This window comes from Fukomys damarensis, unplaced genomic scaffold (assembly GCF_012274545.1).
Source record: "Fukomys damarensis isolate Sample0158 unplaced genomic scaffold, DMR_v1.0_HiC HiC_scaffold_18, whole genome shotgun sequence".
Classification (NCBI taxonomy): domain Eukaryota; kingdom Metazoa; phylum Chordata; class Mammalia; order Rodentia; family Bathyergidae; genus Fukomys; species Fukomys damarensis.
In genome coordinates this window covers 2195768-2215110 of record NW_022900930.1, presented here as the reverse complement: position 1 = coordinate 2215110, position 19343 = coordinate 2195768, and the positions used below count along the sequence as shown (strand labels likewise).

Here is a 19343-nt window from a genome sequence, read left to right as displayed (position 1 = left end):
CAGTTCAGCTTGTGACCAGAATCATGGAAAGAATTAAGTTTGTGAACCGAGGTACCACCTTATAACTGTCAGTACAGGGCCTTTCATGTAACAGAGACGGTGTGTTTGGAAGGGAACACAAGGGAGGGAAGGGGAAGGGAAGAAAGAAAGGGGAGGGAAAGGAGAAAGAAAATGAAAGAAAGATTTATTTGTGTAACGCTGTTTCCCTACCTCATTCCCACTCCAAGAGTATGACAGAAACATGAGCCATTTAAGCAGTTTAATTATGTAACCCAAAATGTGGGTTCTGAAGTTCAGACTGAGACTACACGCAACAGCTGAGGTGTCAAAACACACTGAAAATAATAATGCAAAAATAACCAGGTGTAATCTATGCTGAGAATTTTCTTCTGGCGCCTCTTCCCCTACCGTTCAATTTAGAATTGTGTTCTATAATTATCGTATCTGTTTCAAGGTCCCATCTTCTGTTGATTCCTAAATGGATAAAACACATACAGCTTTCAGATACTGAAAATAAGAGTATAAAGAAGAAACTAATACCTTTGTTGTTTTTGATTAAAGGTAATCAAAGTACATCTTTGTTGACACAATAAATTCCTGTCAAGTATTCAGCACTGAGAAATGTTTAATCATTTGAGATCCAAAATTCTGCCTGCATCATAGAAATGGGAGAGTGTTGGCTGTGCCTCTCCAGTCAGTCGGCAGGCAGGGACACAAACTAAACAGGACTTCTATGGACAATCTACGGTTTTGGATACTGTGAGTGAACAAAGAAGACTGTGATACAGGCCCTACTCTCAGGAAACATTAGAAAAAGCCAAGACTAGGTTAAATGGAATAGTGCTAATGGTACCAAATTCCAGCATTATTAATTTTTCAAAAGAAGCCTCTGAAGGCATCTACGGATGTTGGTGAGAGAAAATCACAGAGTCACTTCTCCACCAAATCCTACTGAAATTACACTGGTGTCAGTCAGCTTTCATCACTGTGGCAAATATCAGAGATGATCAAGCTGTAAGGGGAAAGTGTTGGATAGCTGGGAAGTCGCAGACCATGACCAAGGGGCCCCATGACATGTGGGAGGAGGATCACTGCAGGCAACACGGCGGAGCAGAACCATTTTACCCACGGCCGGAAGCAAAAGAGAAAGGACAAGACCTGGTCCCACAAAGCTCTCATGTCCAATGATCTCCCCAGGCCCACCTCCACCACCTCCAAAGATTCTACCTGTTCCGCACTGTGTCGCCCTAGGGACAGAGCCTCTGAAACATGGGCCTTTGGGGCTATTCAAGATCCAAACTATAGAAATATTTGAATGTCTTCTCATTTTGTTTTCTTTATTGCTATCCCCACTGCTATTCCTTCATTTAGCTCAGGTTGATACAACTTCTCACTGGAAATTTTAATGCCCTTCCAACAAATCTCTCTGCCTCCTCTCTCTCTTCCCTCTAACTAGGACTCCAAACAGCTATCTGTAGAGAACTGTTTTGAAAATACAATTATCAACATGAAGTTTTCCTACTGAAAACCCTTAGATCGCTCATTGCCTTCAGGTGAGAGGAGAGACCTTCGGTGCCAACCATAATCAAACCCTTATTTCTCCAATCTCCTCTCCTATTATTCCCAAATGCAGCGGCGATCTCCAGTCACAGCATAGGTGCCACGTCCCCAGGGCAATGCTTCCCGCTGCCTCAGTGCCTTTGCACAGTTGCTTTCCACTGTCCGAAGCCCCCAGCCCCAAGCTCAGACACTGCCCGACTGGAACACATTCCACCTGTCCTTCGAAGCTTCACTGATGCCTCCGAACCTCTAAACCTAGAACTTTCATTTCTCCAGGTCCACTGTCACCTTCAGATTTCCACTTTTCAGCAGTCAGGATCTTTTCTCACCCAATTAAACATGGCTTCTTAATCAATGACCAGAATCCCCCATTTTGAAATGAAGACTTCATTTAGATCCTTCTCAGGTCCCGTCTTTTCTATGAATAAACTGCCCCTGAATGTACCAAACGCACCCCCTTTTAACACCACTGCTGTTCTGCAAGAGCCCGCATGCTATCTCTGAACTTGTTTTCCTCCTTACCTCGATGTTTGTCAAGGAATTCCCATTCTCCTCTCACATGCCCACTGCCAACACCATTAAAGAAACCTACATCTGTTGCTTTCATCCTCCATTACCAAAAAAGCCTAGATCTTTGCGTTAACCCAACCAATGCTGGACCTTTTATCAGAAATGTCTTCTCCCTACAAACCTGTTCCTGATTTACTCCGAACAAAGGAAGCAGGTAGAAATTGCAGTCACAGGAACAACAGCAGCAGAACCCACTCTCGGACAGAAGAAAGAGCAGGAGGACTACTGTTAGGGCTCGTGTCTAGATGTCCTCCCAAAAGCCTCATGCGGTCATAGGTGTAGCTTTTTCAGGGGTGGCTGGATCTAGACTGTGTGATGTTGCTATCAACTCATGGTGTAAAGCGATGCTAGGATCAAGGGCACTAGAATTAAGGGTGTGAGTGCTACCTGCCCTGAGTAGCCTAGATATAAGGGCTGGAGAAAGCTACAACGGTCCCTTGCTTGTTGCTTTGCTACTTTCTGCTCACCATGAACTGTTTCTCCTCTGCCATGCCACCCTACCTTGGAGCCAGCCAATTATGAACGGAAATCTCTACAAACTGTGAGCTAAATAAACCTTTCCTCCTTTAACTTCGGGCGTCAGGTATATTTTTAGGAACAAGAAAAGTAACTAAGACACCTACATGAGAAGTGAACCTTTCCCCGACACACAGAAAATACATGGAGCATTTAGATCAACGAGTAAGAGGACAGGCAAGCGTATGTGCACTCCTCAAAGAAAATCCAGAGTTCTCATCAGGATCTTTAAGGGCCTGCAGAATGTGACACGTTTCCCCCTCGTCACTTCACCCTTCTTATTCACTGGAGCCACTCCAGTGTCTGTCCTCAAATGTACCAAGGCCTCTCCCCACACGGGGCTGGGGGAGCAATGCTTCGTGTCTGGGTCCTTCCAGCCCTGCAGGTCCCAGCTCCAACTGTCAACGTCTCTGAAAGGCATCACTAATCATCCTCTTCAAACAAACCTACCTTTCAGCTCATTGTTTAGCTTATTTCTTTCACTTCAGCACATATCACAGGCTTAAAATGTTTGTTTCCTGCCATTTTCTCAAAATAGGAACCTTCTCCTCTGGATCATGCAGTGCATTTAGCACTTTGTGCCTGGCACGTGGTAAGAGTTCAGGAAATGTGAGTAGAAAGAGTGGAAAAATGGGCGACTGAATGAATGTGTCAGCTGTGAAACAAAATAACACATAACCTTGACCCTCAATTTCCCTGACTGGAATTTCTGCTCCCACCATGCTGCTAACTCCAGTTAATCTGCTCTTCCAAACTTTAGGAATCCTTTGAGCACATCAGCACGGCCAGGTAAAAGAGGACGTAGTTGTTAGGAAGAAAGAGTTGTTTGAACAGCATGAGAGGATCCTCAAGGAGCTTTCTGATGGGAAAGATACACTGTGCCCTCCAATTCTGTCCCTAACATCCACCAGGCCAGGCCCAAGATTCGAGCAGAGAAACTCAGAGAAATTGAGTATGTTGGTTTGTTCTCAGGAAAATAGACAGAAAAATGTTAGTTTTTAGTTTAGTCTTTTTTTTTTTTAATGAAACTCTAGACTCCATGTGTTTATTGCATCCCACCTGTGGGTGGGGTTTTTTTGTTTTGTTTTGTTTTTGGAAAGTGGGGGGATCGAACTCAGGACCTTTTGCTTGCAAAGCAGGCACCATGCCACTGAGCTAAATCTGCAGACTTATGGGTGAGAGTGTTTTTAAAGTGCAGTCCAGAAGAGCATAGAGAACAGCCCCACACAGGTCAGCTGACCACCTGCTCTCTGACTATGCTGGTCTAAAGAATGATGCTCTGTTCCCCGATAGTCTTCTCTTTGAAAAGGTGAAGCCCATTTCCTTACTCCTGCCTTTTGAATTGTGCTGATCACAGCAACGAAGTTCTAAGAGAGCACTGAAGGGACACTGCTTGACCTTCAAGCAGCAGAAAGGCACAGCTGGCCTGGATGCTCTGTGGGAAACCATTACCATAGCGAGCACTTTTCCAGCCCTAGGAGAGGCCCCAAGGAAAAGCAGGAAAGCCTCCCACCCACAAGCCAGTCGCATGAGGAAGCCATTTTTTCCTTCTTCATTTATTCAGTTGTGCACATTTGTATGCCAGTGTGTCCTCGGTGCTTAGGTGCACAACTTTTGACAAAGGTATTCGGCTAATTAGCCACCACCGTGAAGGGGGTACAATTTCCCTCACTCCCGTTCTTCTTGCTGCTGTACTGTAGTCGGGCCCTCTCCCCCGGCCCCTGTGCCTCACAACCACTAAGGAGCTCTCAGAGGGAAGGAGCCGGCTGCTGCAGCCCTGACCCTGCGGCCCTGACAGTGACACTCTACTGCAACATTCCAAGGAACTTCACGCTATGGTCACCTGGCCAAGGCCCTTCCAAATCCCACGGTCTCTCTTCTGCTGTTTTAAACCACTGAGTTCACTTCTACCTAGAGTGCCCCTCCTCCGAGGGTCCGGGAGCAGGTCCACAGCTCCAGTGCTAGTGCACAGGTAACTCGGTGACTGAGGCAGAGGGGAGCCACTATATTTGCACCACTAAGGTGTCGCTGACTGAGATGTGAGCAAAGGCCACGCTGAAGGAACAAACAGCAGGCTGCAACTCGGTATCTTTCTTGAAAGCTCACAGCAGAAATAATTCAAAGGAAACATCTCTCACTTCCTTGTTCTGATGATTTTGAAGTAAAGCATCTTCTGCTGACTCACCAACTACTTTCATGATCTGAAGACCTAGGTAAGTTGCTGGTATCCTCTGGAAACTGACACCCATTCCTGCTGGCACAGGCAGCAGCTACGTTACCAAGGAGGCTACAAAACCTAGTGGCTTCTCCAGGAGAATGTGACTCTTCCCAGAAATTTGTCTCCTAAGCCCTGTGGAAAACCAGTACGACTACAGTGCATGACTGTATCCTGGGCTCACATAGATTAGAAATGTGAGGGAGACTCTACAAAGGTTCCTCTTATACACTGTGCAACTAATCCATTTCTGGAAAACTAGGAGGTGACTATGCCCATTCTTTTAAAAGAAATTATTTTAAAGTAATGCATTGTTGGTGAGTTTATAAACTAGTACAACCACTATGGAAATCATTACGGTGTTTTCTCAAAAAACTAAAACTAGAAAGTCCAATTGACCCAGCCATTCCCCTGCAGATGTCTTCCCAGGAGAGTTAAAAGCACCACATTACAGAGACACACACACGCACATGTTTATAGCAGCACGATTTGTAGCAGTTAGATTTTGCCCATTCTATACCTGAGCTCTAAGTAAGTTTGAAAATTGTTTTTCAAAAGAGACAATAAGTGTTCCAAACTCAAGTTTTTCTAAACAAAAGAGGTAATTATTCAATTCTAGTTAATCAGTGATGAGTCTGTGAAAATGGCCGTCATGTGTCTAATCCTAGTTTAGGAACAAACTGTCATTTCACAACTCTGAGCTTCGGAATCCACCTCTATAGAAAGAAGGGGAATAATTCAATGATACTGAATATTCTTTCCTGCACTATTCATCTTTTGATTCTTGTCAACGTCATTAAATTTTCAAATGGGTTCTTTTGCTCTGTCTTCAAAAATGAGAATTGCAACAGAAGAGAATAGTTTCTCCAGAAACAGTGAAATAACTGTGCATTTCTCCATCCTAAAGCTTTTAAAAGAATAAATTATAAAGATCTGCAAAATGCATATTTTATTTGAAGCTACCCATAATCTTATACCCTACACTACCACTGTTGCTAAATGAGAAACTGCCTTCTCTATGTGCATTGATGGCAAGAAAAATTTAAGCCCTAGAGAAAATCTTACTTTTTGACCACTGAATCTTATAATTCCACAATTCAATAATCCCTTTCATTTTTAATTAGACTATACATTCAGGAGAAGACAAGTTTTTCCTTATTAAATTAAAATTTAGAAGAAGAAGAAATAAATGTCATCTATTTTCTAAATCTAGAAACAATCAAATTGAGTAAACAGGTTATTCATATTAATAAATATTTAGGCCAATCCTTTTCTGTAATTGTTTTTTAATCTACAGGAATAATCTTTCTTTTAAAATTTGAATTATGACTTGAGTGAATAAAAAAGGCAAGAGTAACATGGTTCTATAGTTTCCAATGACTAAATAATGTGGACACCAAAATGACAATAAAAGTTGCAAATGATTTGTACTATTAGAGTAAATACAAATAACATGAAGAAAGCTATCTTCACAGATATCAAGGTCTTCAAGATATTAGATTCTTCAAAGGTATCTTTAAGAATCAAGGTCAACATTTAAAAATAAATGATATCTTCTATATACCAGTAACAAACACATGGAATAATTTTTTTTAAATATAGCTTATTCTATGGTTAATTTATAATATTTGAAGATAAAGTCCACAAATGTGGTGTAAAACATTCATACTAAAAACTACAAAATACTGATGCTAGAACTTGAATAATCATAAATATACAAAAAATGTAGCATGTTCATTGATTGGAAGACTCCATAGTTTGAAGAATTTAAATTCCTCCTGACTGACCTATAGAATGAATTCAATTGCATTCATCATTCCAACCAATTTTCTCTACACAGATTGGCAAACTGATTCTAAATTGTATCCAGAAGTGCAAAGTATTTAGAAGAGCCAAAATCTTAAGTAAGACAAAGAAAGTTAGAGAACTTACTCCACTGTATTTCAAGACATCTGTAATAATAATAATAATAATAATAATAATAATAACAATAATAATAATATGTGGTACTAGTATAAAGAGGTCAAGAGATGCATAGAACAGAATAAATTGTCCAGAACTGGACTCATCACAATGAATGCATTTTCAATAAAAGCAATCAAGACAATTTAATGAGGAAAAGTAAATATATTTTCAACAAATTTTCTGTAACATCTATGTAAATGTATTAAAACAAAATGAATTTAACTCCTAACCCCACAATATATACAAAACTTAATTTGAGATATATCATGATACTAGATCTAACACATAAAACTATGAAACTTGTGGAAGAAAACACATGAGAGTAACTTTGATCATGGCCACAGGCAAAGATTGCTTTTAAAAAGGATACAGAAAAAAAAACATTGTAAGATTAAGAAAAACAAATACTAGACTTCCATAATTTTTAAATATATGCTCATCAAAATACTTACAAAAATGAACAAGTATCACATAAGGAGAATATATTCACAATGGATACATCTAATAAAACACATCCATAACACATGGAAACCTATCTACTACTTGCCAATACAATGGAAACCTACCAAAGTTGTTTCTTTACTTTTTTTTTAACTGACAAAAGACAAGAACTGGCTCTTTGCAAAAGAAAATGCACGTTTTAAAAGTGCTCTCCATCATGATCTGACAACAAAATGAAAATAAAAGCCATCACAAAATACCTTCCTATCCCAACTGAAATAGCTAAAGTTTAAAAGGTTGCCAAAGGCCAATGCTGATAACTACAAAGAATCCTTACATGTTATTTTGGGGAATGCAAAATAATGCAGAAACTTTGGACTCTGGCAGTTTCTTATATTATCAAAAAAAACACAGCTTATGATCTAGCAATTCTACTCCTAGATATTTACTCATCACTGATTAACTAGAACTGAATAATTACCTCTTTTGTTTAGAAATACTTGAGTTTGGAACACTTATTGTCTATTTTGAAAAACAATTTTCAAACTTGCTTAGAGCTCAGGATACATGTCAACGACAATTTTAAAAAACCTTGAACAACAATGTTCATAGAAGCTGTATTCAAAATAGCACCAAAAACTGTGAAAGTTGTCAAGAGGGGAATGGATAGGCAAATTGTGAAATTCCTCTGTTTTAGTTCTCTTTACTTGGGACTGGATGCAGAGCATTCATACAGAGCTACACCGCCAGCCCCTTTCATATTGCCCAGGGTAGACTTGCACTTGAGATACTCCTGCCTCGGCATCTCTGAATGCTAGGATGACAGGCACATGCTAATGCACCAGCAAACTGTGGCATTTCTGTTAGGAGAGCACTGCTCAATAATAACAGCTACTTTGCTTTCTATGCTATAAATGGATATATTTCAAAAGCAGCATGCTGATGGAGACCACTTGGAGCAAGGCACAAATTCATAAACTGGCTTTTTAAGGTAAAAGTCTGAGTCTGCTTATTGTTGCACAATGGCTTTCCTGAAGTTGGGTGGGAAAGGGACAAATCCCCATGCGGCTGGTTACAGCAGAGGTCTCAATGATCCATGACGCTGTGACAGCTTGGAAGGCAAGACATTAGTGCAGCTAAGGGCAGCATGACTCGTCCAGAAAACTCCCTCGGAGGCAAAAGTTAACCCATGTGAAGAAACAAATTTCCCATTAATCAGCGATCTGTTCCTACTAGAATACCTTCCTCCTTTGTGTTGTTAAGTCCTTGTTCCTGTCAGTGCTCTCCAGCTCACTGCTCCCTACACAGCTCCTTGCCCCTGCAAGAAGCTGAATGTTCAATAAACAGGGGCAAGCAGAAGGTCCAGAATTTGATGCCTGGTACCAAAGAATAAACAAACAAATGAACAGTGGCAAGCTCCAGGAGATGGTGCCTTAGTAAGCCAAGAGTTTTGAGCACCCTTTATGCATTAAGATCTTGTCTTCTTTGAATCCCGCTACTGTACCCCTGGCCAAGCGATTGGCACTTTGTGTAGCTTCCAACATTATGCTGTGCAAAAGAACCTAAGGACACACAGAAAATACATTCTTCATGTTTCATTGGTAAGAAATTGTAGAGCAAGCAAAACTACTCCTTTGTTTAAAGATCTGGAAAGTAGTCTCCTGGAACAGACGGATGGGGTTGATGGGCAAAAGACACACAAAAACTCCATGATAAGAGTTAGGTGTCTTTTTTATTAGTATATGTTTGCAACACATGATTTCTTTCACTGTGGGTATTCCACACGTGTCCGTGACAGATTTTAACTCTTTTTTCTCTTGATGGACATATAGGCCACTTCCAAGATTTCGCTGTTATGAATTGTGCTGCCATACATATGGGTAAACAGGTATCACTGTAATACAATGTCTGTAACTCTTTCAGGAAGGTATCTAGGAGGGGGTACCTGGGTAAATGGAATTTCAAATTTTAATTTTGAGGAATCTCCATGTTAATTTCCATACTGCTTTACAACATTCCTATCAACAAGGTAGAAGTGTTCCTTTTCCTCCCACAGCCTCTTCAACATTTGATATTATCTGATTTCTTGAAGGTAGATGCTGTTTTTTGAGTAAGATGAAATCTCAGTGTCATTCTCATTGCATTTCTTAGTGGCCAGTGATGCTGAACGTTTCTATGTATTTATGGGTCATGAGCATTTCTTCTTCTGTGAAGTGTCTATTCATTTCAGGTGCCTACCTCTTTATTGAGTCTTTCATTTTGGGAGGTCTAACATTTTGAGTTCTTTATATATTCCAGATAGTTCTCTGCTCAGGGTGTAGTTGGCAAAACATCTTTCCCACTCTGTGGGTTGTATCTTCCCTCTACTAGTGGTTTCCTTTGCTGTGCAGAAGCTTTTCGATTTGACGTGATCTCACTTGTTGACTCTTGATATTATTTTTATGCAGCTAGGATTCTGTTCTGATAGACCTTATCTAAGTCTGTGACCTCCAGAATTTTGCCTACTATATTTTCCAGTTTGTTAAGTGTTTCTATTTTAATCCTTAGATCTTTGATTCAATTTGATTTTAGTTTAGTACATGGTGAAAAATACATGTGTATCTTTCATCTTCTGCAATTATGGAGCCAATTTCCCCAGTACAATTTGCTAAAGAGGCTATCTTTCCTCCAGTTTATGTTTCTGGCCCCTTTATCAAAGATAAGGTGGCTGAATGTGTCTGGAGATGTTTCTGTGTGCTCTGTTCTGCTCCACTGATTCACATGTCTGCTTTTGTGCCTGGGCTGTTTTTATCACTGTAGCTTTTGTTTTCGAGACAGGGTCTCACTATGTAGTTGAGACTGACCTGGAATTCACTATGTAGCCTACGCTCATCTCAAACTCACAGTGATCCTCCTGCCTCAGCCTCCTGAATGCTGGGATTACAGACGTGCGCCACCACACCCGACTCATTTCTGCAGCTTTGTAATAGAACTTGAAGTCCAGGATTGTGATGTCTCATGCTTTGCTTACCTAGGAGAGCTATTCTGGGTCTCTTCTGGTACCACTGAATTTTAGGATTGTTTTTCTCTAGTTCTGTGAGGAATGTTGTTGGGATTTTTCTTGATATTGCATTAAATCTGTATATCAGTTTTGGGAGTATGGCCATTACTACAATATTGGTTCTGCTTATCCAGGAGCAGCGGATGTGATTCCATTTTCTGATATACTCTTTCATCTAATTTTTTAGAGTTCTACAGTTTTCATCGTAGAGACTTTCACTTCCTTGACTGATTAATTCCTAAGTATTGAATTGTTCTTGGTGGTAATGTGTTTCATTTCTTTCTTGGCTCATTATCAGTATACAGGAACACCATGGTTTGTTTTTGGTTTTTTGTATTGACTGCATACCTGATACACTGCTGAATTTAATTATTAATTCTAGAAGCCTTTTGGTGATGATTTTTAGATCTTCTATATAAAGGATCGTGTCTTGTGACAGTAATGATAGTCTGATGTCTTACTTCCCTATTCATAAACTTTTCATTTCTCTCACTTTCCTGATGGCTCTAGCTAATGTTTTGAGAAGTGTATTGAACAGAGTAGTGATGATGAATGTTCTTGTCCTGCCCGTGACTTTAAAGGGAAAGCTGAAAGCGTCCAGCTTTCCCCCATTTTATATGATTGGCTGTTGTTTTGTCATAAATGGCTTTTATAAGACTGAGGTAAAGTCCTTCTATGACTATTTGCTTTGGGGTCTTTGTCATGAAAGGATGTTGGATTTTGTCAAAGGCTTTTTCTGCACCTATTGATATTATCATGAGATTTTCATCTTTGCTGCTTTTATGTGATACAGTACATTTATTGATTTGCATATGTCAAAACATCCCTATATCCCTGGGATGAAACCTACTGGGTCATGATGTACAGGGCTTTTGATGATTTGTTGCATTCTATTTGCCAATAATTTATTGAGGATTTTTGCATCTCTGTTTCTTAAAGAGACTGGCCTATAGTTTTCTTTTATGTTTGGGTCCTATCTGCTTTTGGAATCAGAGTGATACTGGTTTCCAGGAATGAGTTTGGAAGTACTCCTTCTCTTTCAAATTCAGTAGAATTTGAAAAGTATTGGTGTTGCAACTCCCCTAAAGGTCTTGTAGAATTCAGCTGTGAATGGTCAGTTATTTTAATGAGTGTGGGTATACTAGCATTTACAGCGTCTAAATCCATCAAAGCACAACACTTAAAGATCTATGTTTCACTGTATTCAAAATACTATTTTTCAAAATTAGAAGAAAAGAATCATGACTAATTTTGTGTAAAAGGTATCCAATCAGAATTATTTCAGAAATAAACAATGGGTGGACAGAGGTGTAGCTCAGGAGTGAGCCTTTGTCTGGCACGCTTGAGGCCTGATGGTCTTATGGGTGCTCAAAACACACCCCAAAGTGCCACATTAGAGATGTGGGGCTTGAAATAGTTTTCACCTTTCTGTTTATTCAGTCAGCAACTCTGAGTGCCTGCTACATGTCTGCCATTGGTTTAGGAGCTCTGAATCCTTATGTCAATGAGCAAAACAGATACCTGCTTTCAAGATGCCAAAAGCCTACAAGGGGGAGGGTAGGAAAAAAAAAACAGAAAGTCAGGAAAACCATAAAAATAAGTCAATGCTAAAATGTTTAAAAATGTGAAAGGTGGTATCAGAAAAAGGAACAGAAAGCATCACCCTCAGTGACATTACTGTTTCATTCTCCATCACCTGAGAGCAAGTTTCAAAAATCAGGGACGTGCCTGCATTCACAGCTCAGCACTTTTGACTTTATTAATCAATCTGCCACTTACTAAAAGCATTCCAGAATAGGTGCGTGCGTGTGTGTGCGTGTTTTTAAAAGATTCAGGTTACCATGTTTGCTTTATTCCTCAAGCTGATGCAGTATTCAATAGTGGAATGAATACGTATCAGGATGTCACCTGGGCTGGGTGAAAAAGTTGGATGCAAGAACACTGTGCTCAATGTTAATCGCATTCCATGTGCTACTGAGTCATAGTCATATTGAGTCATCAAGTCAAAGAGCAGCCTTTTTCTCTTCTGCATAAAAGACAAGCTGCTTAGAGTTACAGAATTCAGATACTCGAGTCGTTATGAAATGGTTGCACAGAAAAGACGCAGCACAGATAATTCAAAATAGACAAGAACCATGTGCCGCAGGAATAATTCTTCCTCAGGTCATAATACCTGGCACAAAACATAAATAAAGGCCTGTTTTTCTCCTTCAGTGCCCCTCCCTGAAGGAGCACGGAGCCAACTTGTTATCTGCCAGGAGCAGCAGAGTTGCAGGTCATTCTTCAGCTATGGAGACTTGTCATATTTTTGACAAAATGTTGAAGGAAAACATAAGAGATTCCTTAACGAAAAGAGCAACAATACTAAGGGTTCAAAATCTCCTTCAGTGAGACTATCTTACATACTACAATAGCATAGCTAGAATATACACCCCCAAATCAAGGGCTTTATATTTTTATCTTAGTTACTGTTTTTAATTACTAAAATAAATCTCTAATCATGTTCTCTCCTGGACCCTGTAACCTTGAATCCATGTGGTATAATAGAATTCTTCCATTTGATAAGGGGCTTTCTACTGCTTACCCCTTGATCGTTTTTTTTTCCCCCATTAAATTTATTGATACATTTCAGGTGTACGATATTGTTACATTCATCTTTAGGATCTTGTACCTTTACATAATGTATCCTGATTCTTATTTTTCCCCATTCCCCTGCCCTCCCTCACCCCCTCCACCCTTCTCTATTTACAAAGACTACTTCCATGTTTTCCTTTTCTCAAATTTTTTCTTTTCCCTTCTTTCCTCTCCCTACCCCTCCCACTTCCCCTAATTCTTTAGACCTTTTCTTTCCTATTTCACAATATCAATTATACATTTTGATCCATATTTACACTTTTAGTTTCTCACACCTGAGAAACTATTCAGTATTTACACGTGTGTCCTATTTATTTAGCTTAAGAGTATGGCCTATACCTGGTGTGGTGGTGCATGCCTGTAATCCCAGCACTCAGGAGGCTGAGGCATGAGGTTGCTATCAGTTCGAGACCAGCCTGAGCTACAGAGTGAGTTCCAGGTCAGTCTCAACTACATAGTGAGACCCTGTCTCAAAAAACAAAAACAACAAACAAACAAAAGAGTTCGGCCTCAATGTGCATCCAATTAGCTATAAATGTTTCTAGTTTCTTGTTCTTTCTGGTTGAGTAGTACTCCCTATTATAAAATGCACCCCCCACCCCCCCACAATCTTCTTTATCCAGTCCCCAGTTGATGGAACCTTGGGCTGTTTCCCAGTTTTAGCTATTATAAACTGTGCTGATATAAACATGGGTGTGCATATATCACTGTGCTATGACTCTCAATTCTTTTGGAACACAGAAAGATAGCTGGTCAAATGGCACCTCTAATCCTAGTTCTCTGCGGCATCTCCATATTGATTTCCACAGTGGTTGCTCCAGTCTGCACTCCCGCCAACAATGGAGAAGGGTTCCTTTCTCCCCAAATCCTGGCCAGCATTTGTTATTGGTTGATTTCATGGCTTATCCTGTTCTTTTGCCTGTGTGTACATAACTCTGCTCACATGGAATACTTTCTCACATGCTAAAATGCCCCATGCTTTTCTAATTCCACCCCCTTTTTCTTGGTCAAAACTTTTCCAATCAACACATTTGGAAGTGACCTGTCTCTCCTCCCAACTCACACACCAAAATCATTCATCCCACTTACACGGTCAGGAGACAGACCCGGTCATCTCCTGTTATAATTATCTCTCTTAGAGTTCATAGCCAGATTAGTGTAATAAGATTCATAGGTTCAAAGTGCAAAATACAACTTAAACCTAGGCTGCATTCTCATAACTGATTTGTGAATGTTGTCCTTTATAACTCACAGCTGTCGTGAGTTTCCTGATGAACCCACGAAAGCACATCTAGTGGCTCAGATAGCAAATCTGAGATTAAGCATCAACAGTAACCTTTGAAAAATTATTCTTGGGCTGGGGATTTAGCTCAATGGTTCTGCCGTCTGTCTTGCAAGCACAAAGACCCCAGTTCAATCCTCGATACAAAAAAAAAAAAAATTCTTGTTTTTAAAATTTTGTTAGTACATGTTTGCAGTAATAACAGCCACATTCATTGTGGGGAGGTGGTACATACATAGCGTATTTTCATTCTTTTTATTTATCCTTCCCTTTTTCTCCCTCTCCTTTCCCCTCAACTCTTGGTCCCCTTCCCATTTTCAAAACATCTATTTCCCTGTCATCCATTATGAAAATAGATGCACCTTGAGACCATAATGTTAGGTGAAAGAAATCAGACACAGGAGCTTAACTAGCACATGGTTTCTCTTACATGAGAAACAGGAAGAATAAATGAAGTGTAGCATTATTTTTCTGAAAAAACATCCATTTCACGTATAGTTTGCAGTTTTGTTCCACATCTTCTCTGCCAAGACGAAGCTGGTCACATATGACGTAGTCATCACAATACGTTTAAATGGCTGCTGATAACAGAATATTCCGACGAGCCCTATCAATTGGCTATGATTCCCTAACATGATCCACAGGACGAGCTGTCAGCCTACAGTTTCCAGGTCTGTGCAGCAGTCTGAGGGACACCTCCTGCAGACCCCAGTGTCGCCTGGTCCCGGCGCTCAGAGGCCCTGTCCACACAGGGGTCAGGCAGGTGCTAAATGCGCGGTGCCAAACAGAAGCACCACTGTTCTGTTTTGGCTGAACTCTTAGACACAGAAGTTTAAAATGAGATGACACTAGTTGGCCTCTCCAGCATGTTCTCTCATGCGGCTCCTCTGCAAAAGTACTCACAAGGGAAGACATTTAAGGACGGAGGAAAGGGGAAAACGTCTATTTTATGGGTGGCGCCACTGACCAAAAACAGTCCAAAATATGCAAATAAACACTTTGCAAAGAAGGAAATTACAAAACTCAGGCTAAAGCTAGTGGCTGCTTACTTTCTTTTTTTCCCATTGCTTTTGAGGGAATCTCATATTTTCCTTAATAATCAAAGCAGCAGAAGGATCACCGGAACCTGTGAACACGCGCCGCCTTCCCGGAGGACAGGCGCTCTTACCTCTCAGTTCCCCCATATCCAGGCTTGTCCCCAGCTGTTCCAGCAGAGCAACTCGAGCCGCATTCTTTTTGTGCTTCTTGCCTTCATAATGCTGCTGCGCCATCAGCGGGTTGTTGAACCAGGCCGTACAGAGCCCGCAGTACCGGTCCGAGTCTCTTCTTTGATAAGCAGAATCAACCACAGGAGCGGTGTCCACGCGGGCGGGCTTAAGTGAGCTCAGGGGTGTGGCTGGAAAAGACAACAACCAGAGGACCATGGGCCATAGTAGTCCTGTTTTTGTTTTGTTTTATTCTAAGAGACGCTGGGGATTGCACTCGGGACCTTTGCCCTGAGCTACATCCCCTGACAGACTTATTTACTGACTTATTTATTTCTTCTTTTTTTGAGACAGGATCTCACTAGAACTCTAAATTGCTTGAATTTGTAATCCTATTCACTCAGTCTCCCGGAGTGCTAGGGTAATGGGCATGCACTCCCAAGCCTGGCTGTGTTAGTCCATTTCCAAAGATTAAGGGCATTTTCCTCGGTACCCCAAGATTAAACAAAATCATGTTTATGCTAGAGTTCAAAAATCCAAGCAAGTTTTCTGAGAGCAGGACAATTATCTTTGCTAACCTTCATTTTTGAGTTAGGACACAAATAAAAATTTCTAAGCTACCGATACCTTAATCTGATACTTTGATAGACTAAAGGAAAAATAGGGTCTTAAAAATGAACTCTCCAAAGTTAGGGAGTGATCTATTAATCAAAATGCAGCCACTACTTGAAGTAAATATTGAACAATCGTGACTTGAAATATTCTGAATGAATGAGATGAATACTGTGTGCTATAAATGGACATAACAAATAAAGGATTCTCTTAAGTGATAGAAACAGATCTTTCAATGATGTGAATGGCACCAACATGGGAAACTACTAATTTTGTTAGTCATTTCTATTTATTGGGATAAGATATTTTTTAACCTCTACCTGCTAAAACTAACTTTGAAATTACAACATTGTTTCCAAAAAGGCCAGAGAACCACTATAAAGCAGATGCCACTTATCTAAGCTAAAAAGGTACATACATCAGTATTTTGAGATTACACAATTCCAGGTATTAACACGTTCCACTGTGATTTTACAGTTATTTCCAGCTTAGGGAAAAAAACTCAAAATTTAACTTGAAGGAGTTTACTAATTAAAAGAAGAAATAATTCTGTGTGCATCAATGTGAAAATTGATTCTATCTTTGATGACTGGCTGAGGGTATGGGTCCTACTTCCCAGAAGACTGATTTCTGAGAGGTCACTGGCTTCAGAGAGGTTACAGGAAAGGCAAAACTCTGAACTATTTAATTTCCAAGGCCAAGATTCCTTCCAGGTCCCCAAGCACTCTTTTCAAACTAAATAAATAGAGATTATTTTCCCTAGATGGTCACCATTGTAATTTATACAGGATTTCACTTAATATTAGAAAAAATATTCTGATCCAAGTATTTTGGAGGAGAAAACAATATTTACATTCTTCTGTGGTTCCTTCACCCTATGCACCTTAGCAGTCTCCTTATCTCCTGATGAGGCCTCAAGCTCCCAAAACCATGAACAGAATTATTATTGAAAAAAAAGTGGTGATATGACACATCCACGAAAGGCTAGGGAACCAATCATCCACTCTGGATGTCACATAACATCACTGACATAGAAATACACACTTGCCAAATGACAATGTACTCAAGAAATGCCTGTACCATGACAACTACCTCAGTAACTCCAGTGAGTTTATCACATCAGGATTTGAGGTAGCTTAGATTAAGCTTAGACAGGAGCTACTAACTCAGATAAACAATATGTCTCTTAAAAGTACCATGAAAGGATTCAGTCATCTATAATCATGTGGGAATAAAGCTCAAATATGGGCCAAATGCCACAGTCGCCAGCCATGTTACCATTCTCTATGACTTAGAACTGCTAACAGAAACTATAAATGTGCAGTTGACCTGGATTTGAAAGGATCTCTGCCCATTTTCCTTAAGCAATTGGGTCTTGCTTCCAAAGTTTCTGGCATCCTTATCAATTTTTGAGGATGCATAGCTATCCATTATTTTTGATGGAAATAGAAAATATATATACTCCTAAGTGAAATAAATAAGTCACCCATGTGTAAATACCGAATAGTTTCTCTGGTGTGAAAAACTATAATAGTACATAAGAAAGATCCTAATGACATCATTGACAATGTGAAATAGGAAGAAAAGGGCTAAAGGTGTAGGGAAAGTGGGAAGGGTAGGGGAAAGGTAATAAGGGAAAAGAAAAAACATATGAGAAAATGAAAAAATGGAAATAAAGTGTTTGTAAATGGGGAGGGGAGGAGGGGGTGAAGGGAGGGCAGGGACAAGGGGAAAACATGAGAACCAAGACCTGTCATGTAGAGGTACAAGATCCCAACGTAACTGTACTGTATACCTAAAATGTACCAATAAACTCAATGAGGAAAAAACAGAAAATATATCAAGTGTTTACAATCTGAATGAATGCTGACTCAAAGAGTAATTTATTTTTTTCCTAAAGTGACCGTAGAAAACATTTAAGTCCGTTTTATCAATTGATACCTGATACTGCATCCTGGCAAGTGATGCACAACAGAATTTTTATCAAATAATAAGAGACTCTTATCTTGCACATAGGAATGATACATCTACATTACAGCTTCTACTCCTAAACAAGTCTACTACCTGGGATGGAAAGCCTGAAAGTTTAATTTTTGTTTCACTTTCCTACCATCTTCCCCAATCTCCACCCATTTCACATTCCCTTAATGCCTATAAAAGCAGTCAAAGGCAGTAGCTTGGAAATTGCCTGAAATCGGTCAGAAATCTGTGCTGGCACAGGCATCACTGTCACAGAGCTGTGTGATCCACAGGCAGCTAATGTCTCTAGTTTCCACAGGGTTAAAATTCAGGGCCCTCAACTCTGTTTTTGTAAATGGGGAGGGGGAAGGGGGTGAAGGGAGGGCAGGGACAAGGGGAAAAAATGAGAACCAAGACCTGTCATGTGAAGGTACAGGATCCCAGTAATTAATGTAACCATGCTGTATACCTAGATTGTACCAATAAACTCAATAAAAAAAAGTTAGAAAAAAAAAAGAACTAACATTCCCTGCAGCTAAGGGTTCATTAGGTGGAGATGGAGCAGATCATAGGTGCTGTCTCCCTATTACAGCTTTGACTGGATGCCAAATACGAAAATGATGTGGGAGGAAAGCAGTTTCCAGGTTTTAATGACAAATCTGTGTGTGTACATGGATCATAACATTCATAATTTTTGGCAAAAATGTATATTCTAATAACATGAATACAAAATGAGATAAAGACTATCTTTTGATTTAAAAGCATCTCTTAACCAAACATTAAGTGATATATAAATTTTATTTTACTTTTATACTTTATGCTTTCACTCTAATTGCCAAAAAAATTTAAATGGATATTGACTTCATTAATTTTGTAAAGCTTAAAACTCAGAGTTAATTAATCAAAACCAGTGTTTTTACCATCGAATTTAGCCAACTAGGCAGTGGTTAGGGATGAGAACCAAATGCCACTGTGTTTTAAAAGCCCCCACTCCCTACTGTGATCCATCTTCCCAGGACACAGTAAATTTTAAGAATACTGATCTAAATATTCTCAGATCTCCTTTGAAAATTACTATAAAACTTTCTTAGATGTCCTCATAAAAGATAGTCACATATTACATCAACAGGAAGAGTTAGTTTTTCTATAAGCAATTGAAAAACATTACATTTTTATCCACGAGACAGAGAGATAAAAATTACTCCTATTTGAACATTGGTCAACTCTTTCATTTTGCTAAAACATGAAAAAATACAAAATAGTAGCTAATACTCGAGTTATTACCAGCACCACATACGAACAACTTGAGTTATGACTTATAACCAAAGTTTTGAGTTACAATCC

The 19343-nt window shown here is 39.7% G+C and overlaps 1 protein-coding gene across 3 annotated transcripts in view; it reads right to left on the bottom strand.

Moving 5' to 3' along the window:
- Zmat4 (zinc finger matrin-type 4) overlaps positions 1 to 19343 on the bottom strand; it is a 437748-nt gene that overhangs the window by 184692 nt on the left and 233713 nt on the right. For all 3 annotated transcript variants that reach the window (XM_033765352.1, XM_033765353.1, XM_010617137.2), the window contains exon 5: positions 15392 to 15619. In XM_033765352.1, coding sequence (XP_033621243.1) covers positions 15392 to 15619 — 228 coding nt within the window. The remainder of the gene's footprint in view (positions 1 to 15391; positions 15620 to 19343) is intronic.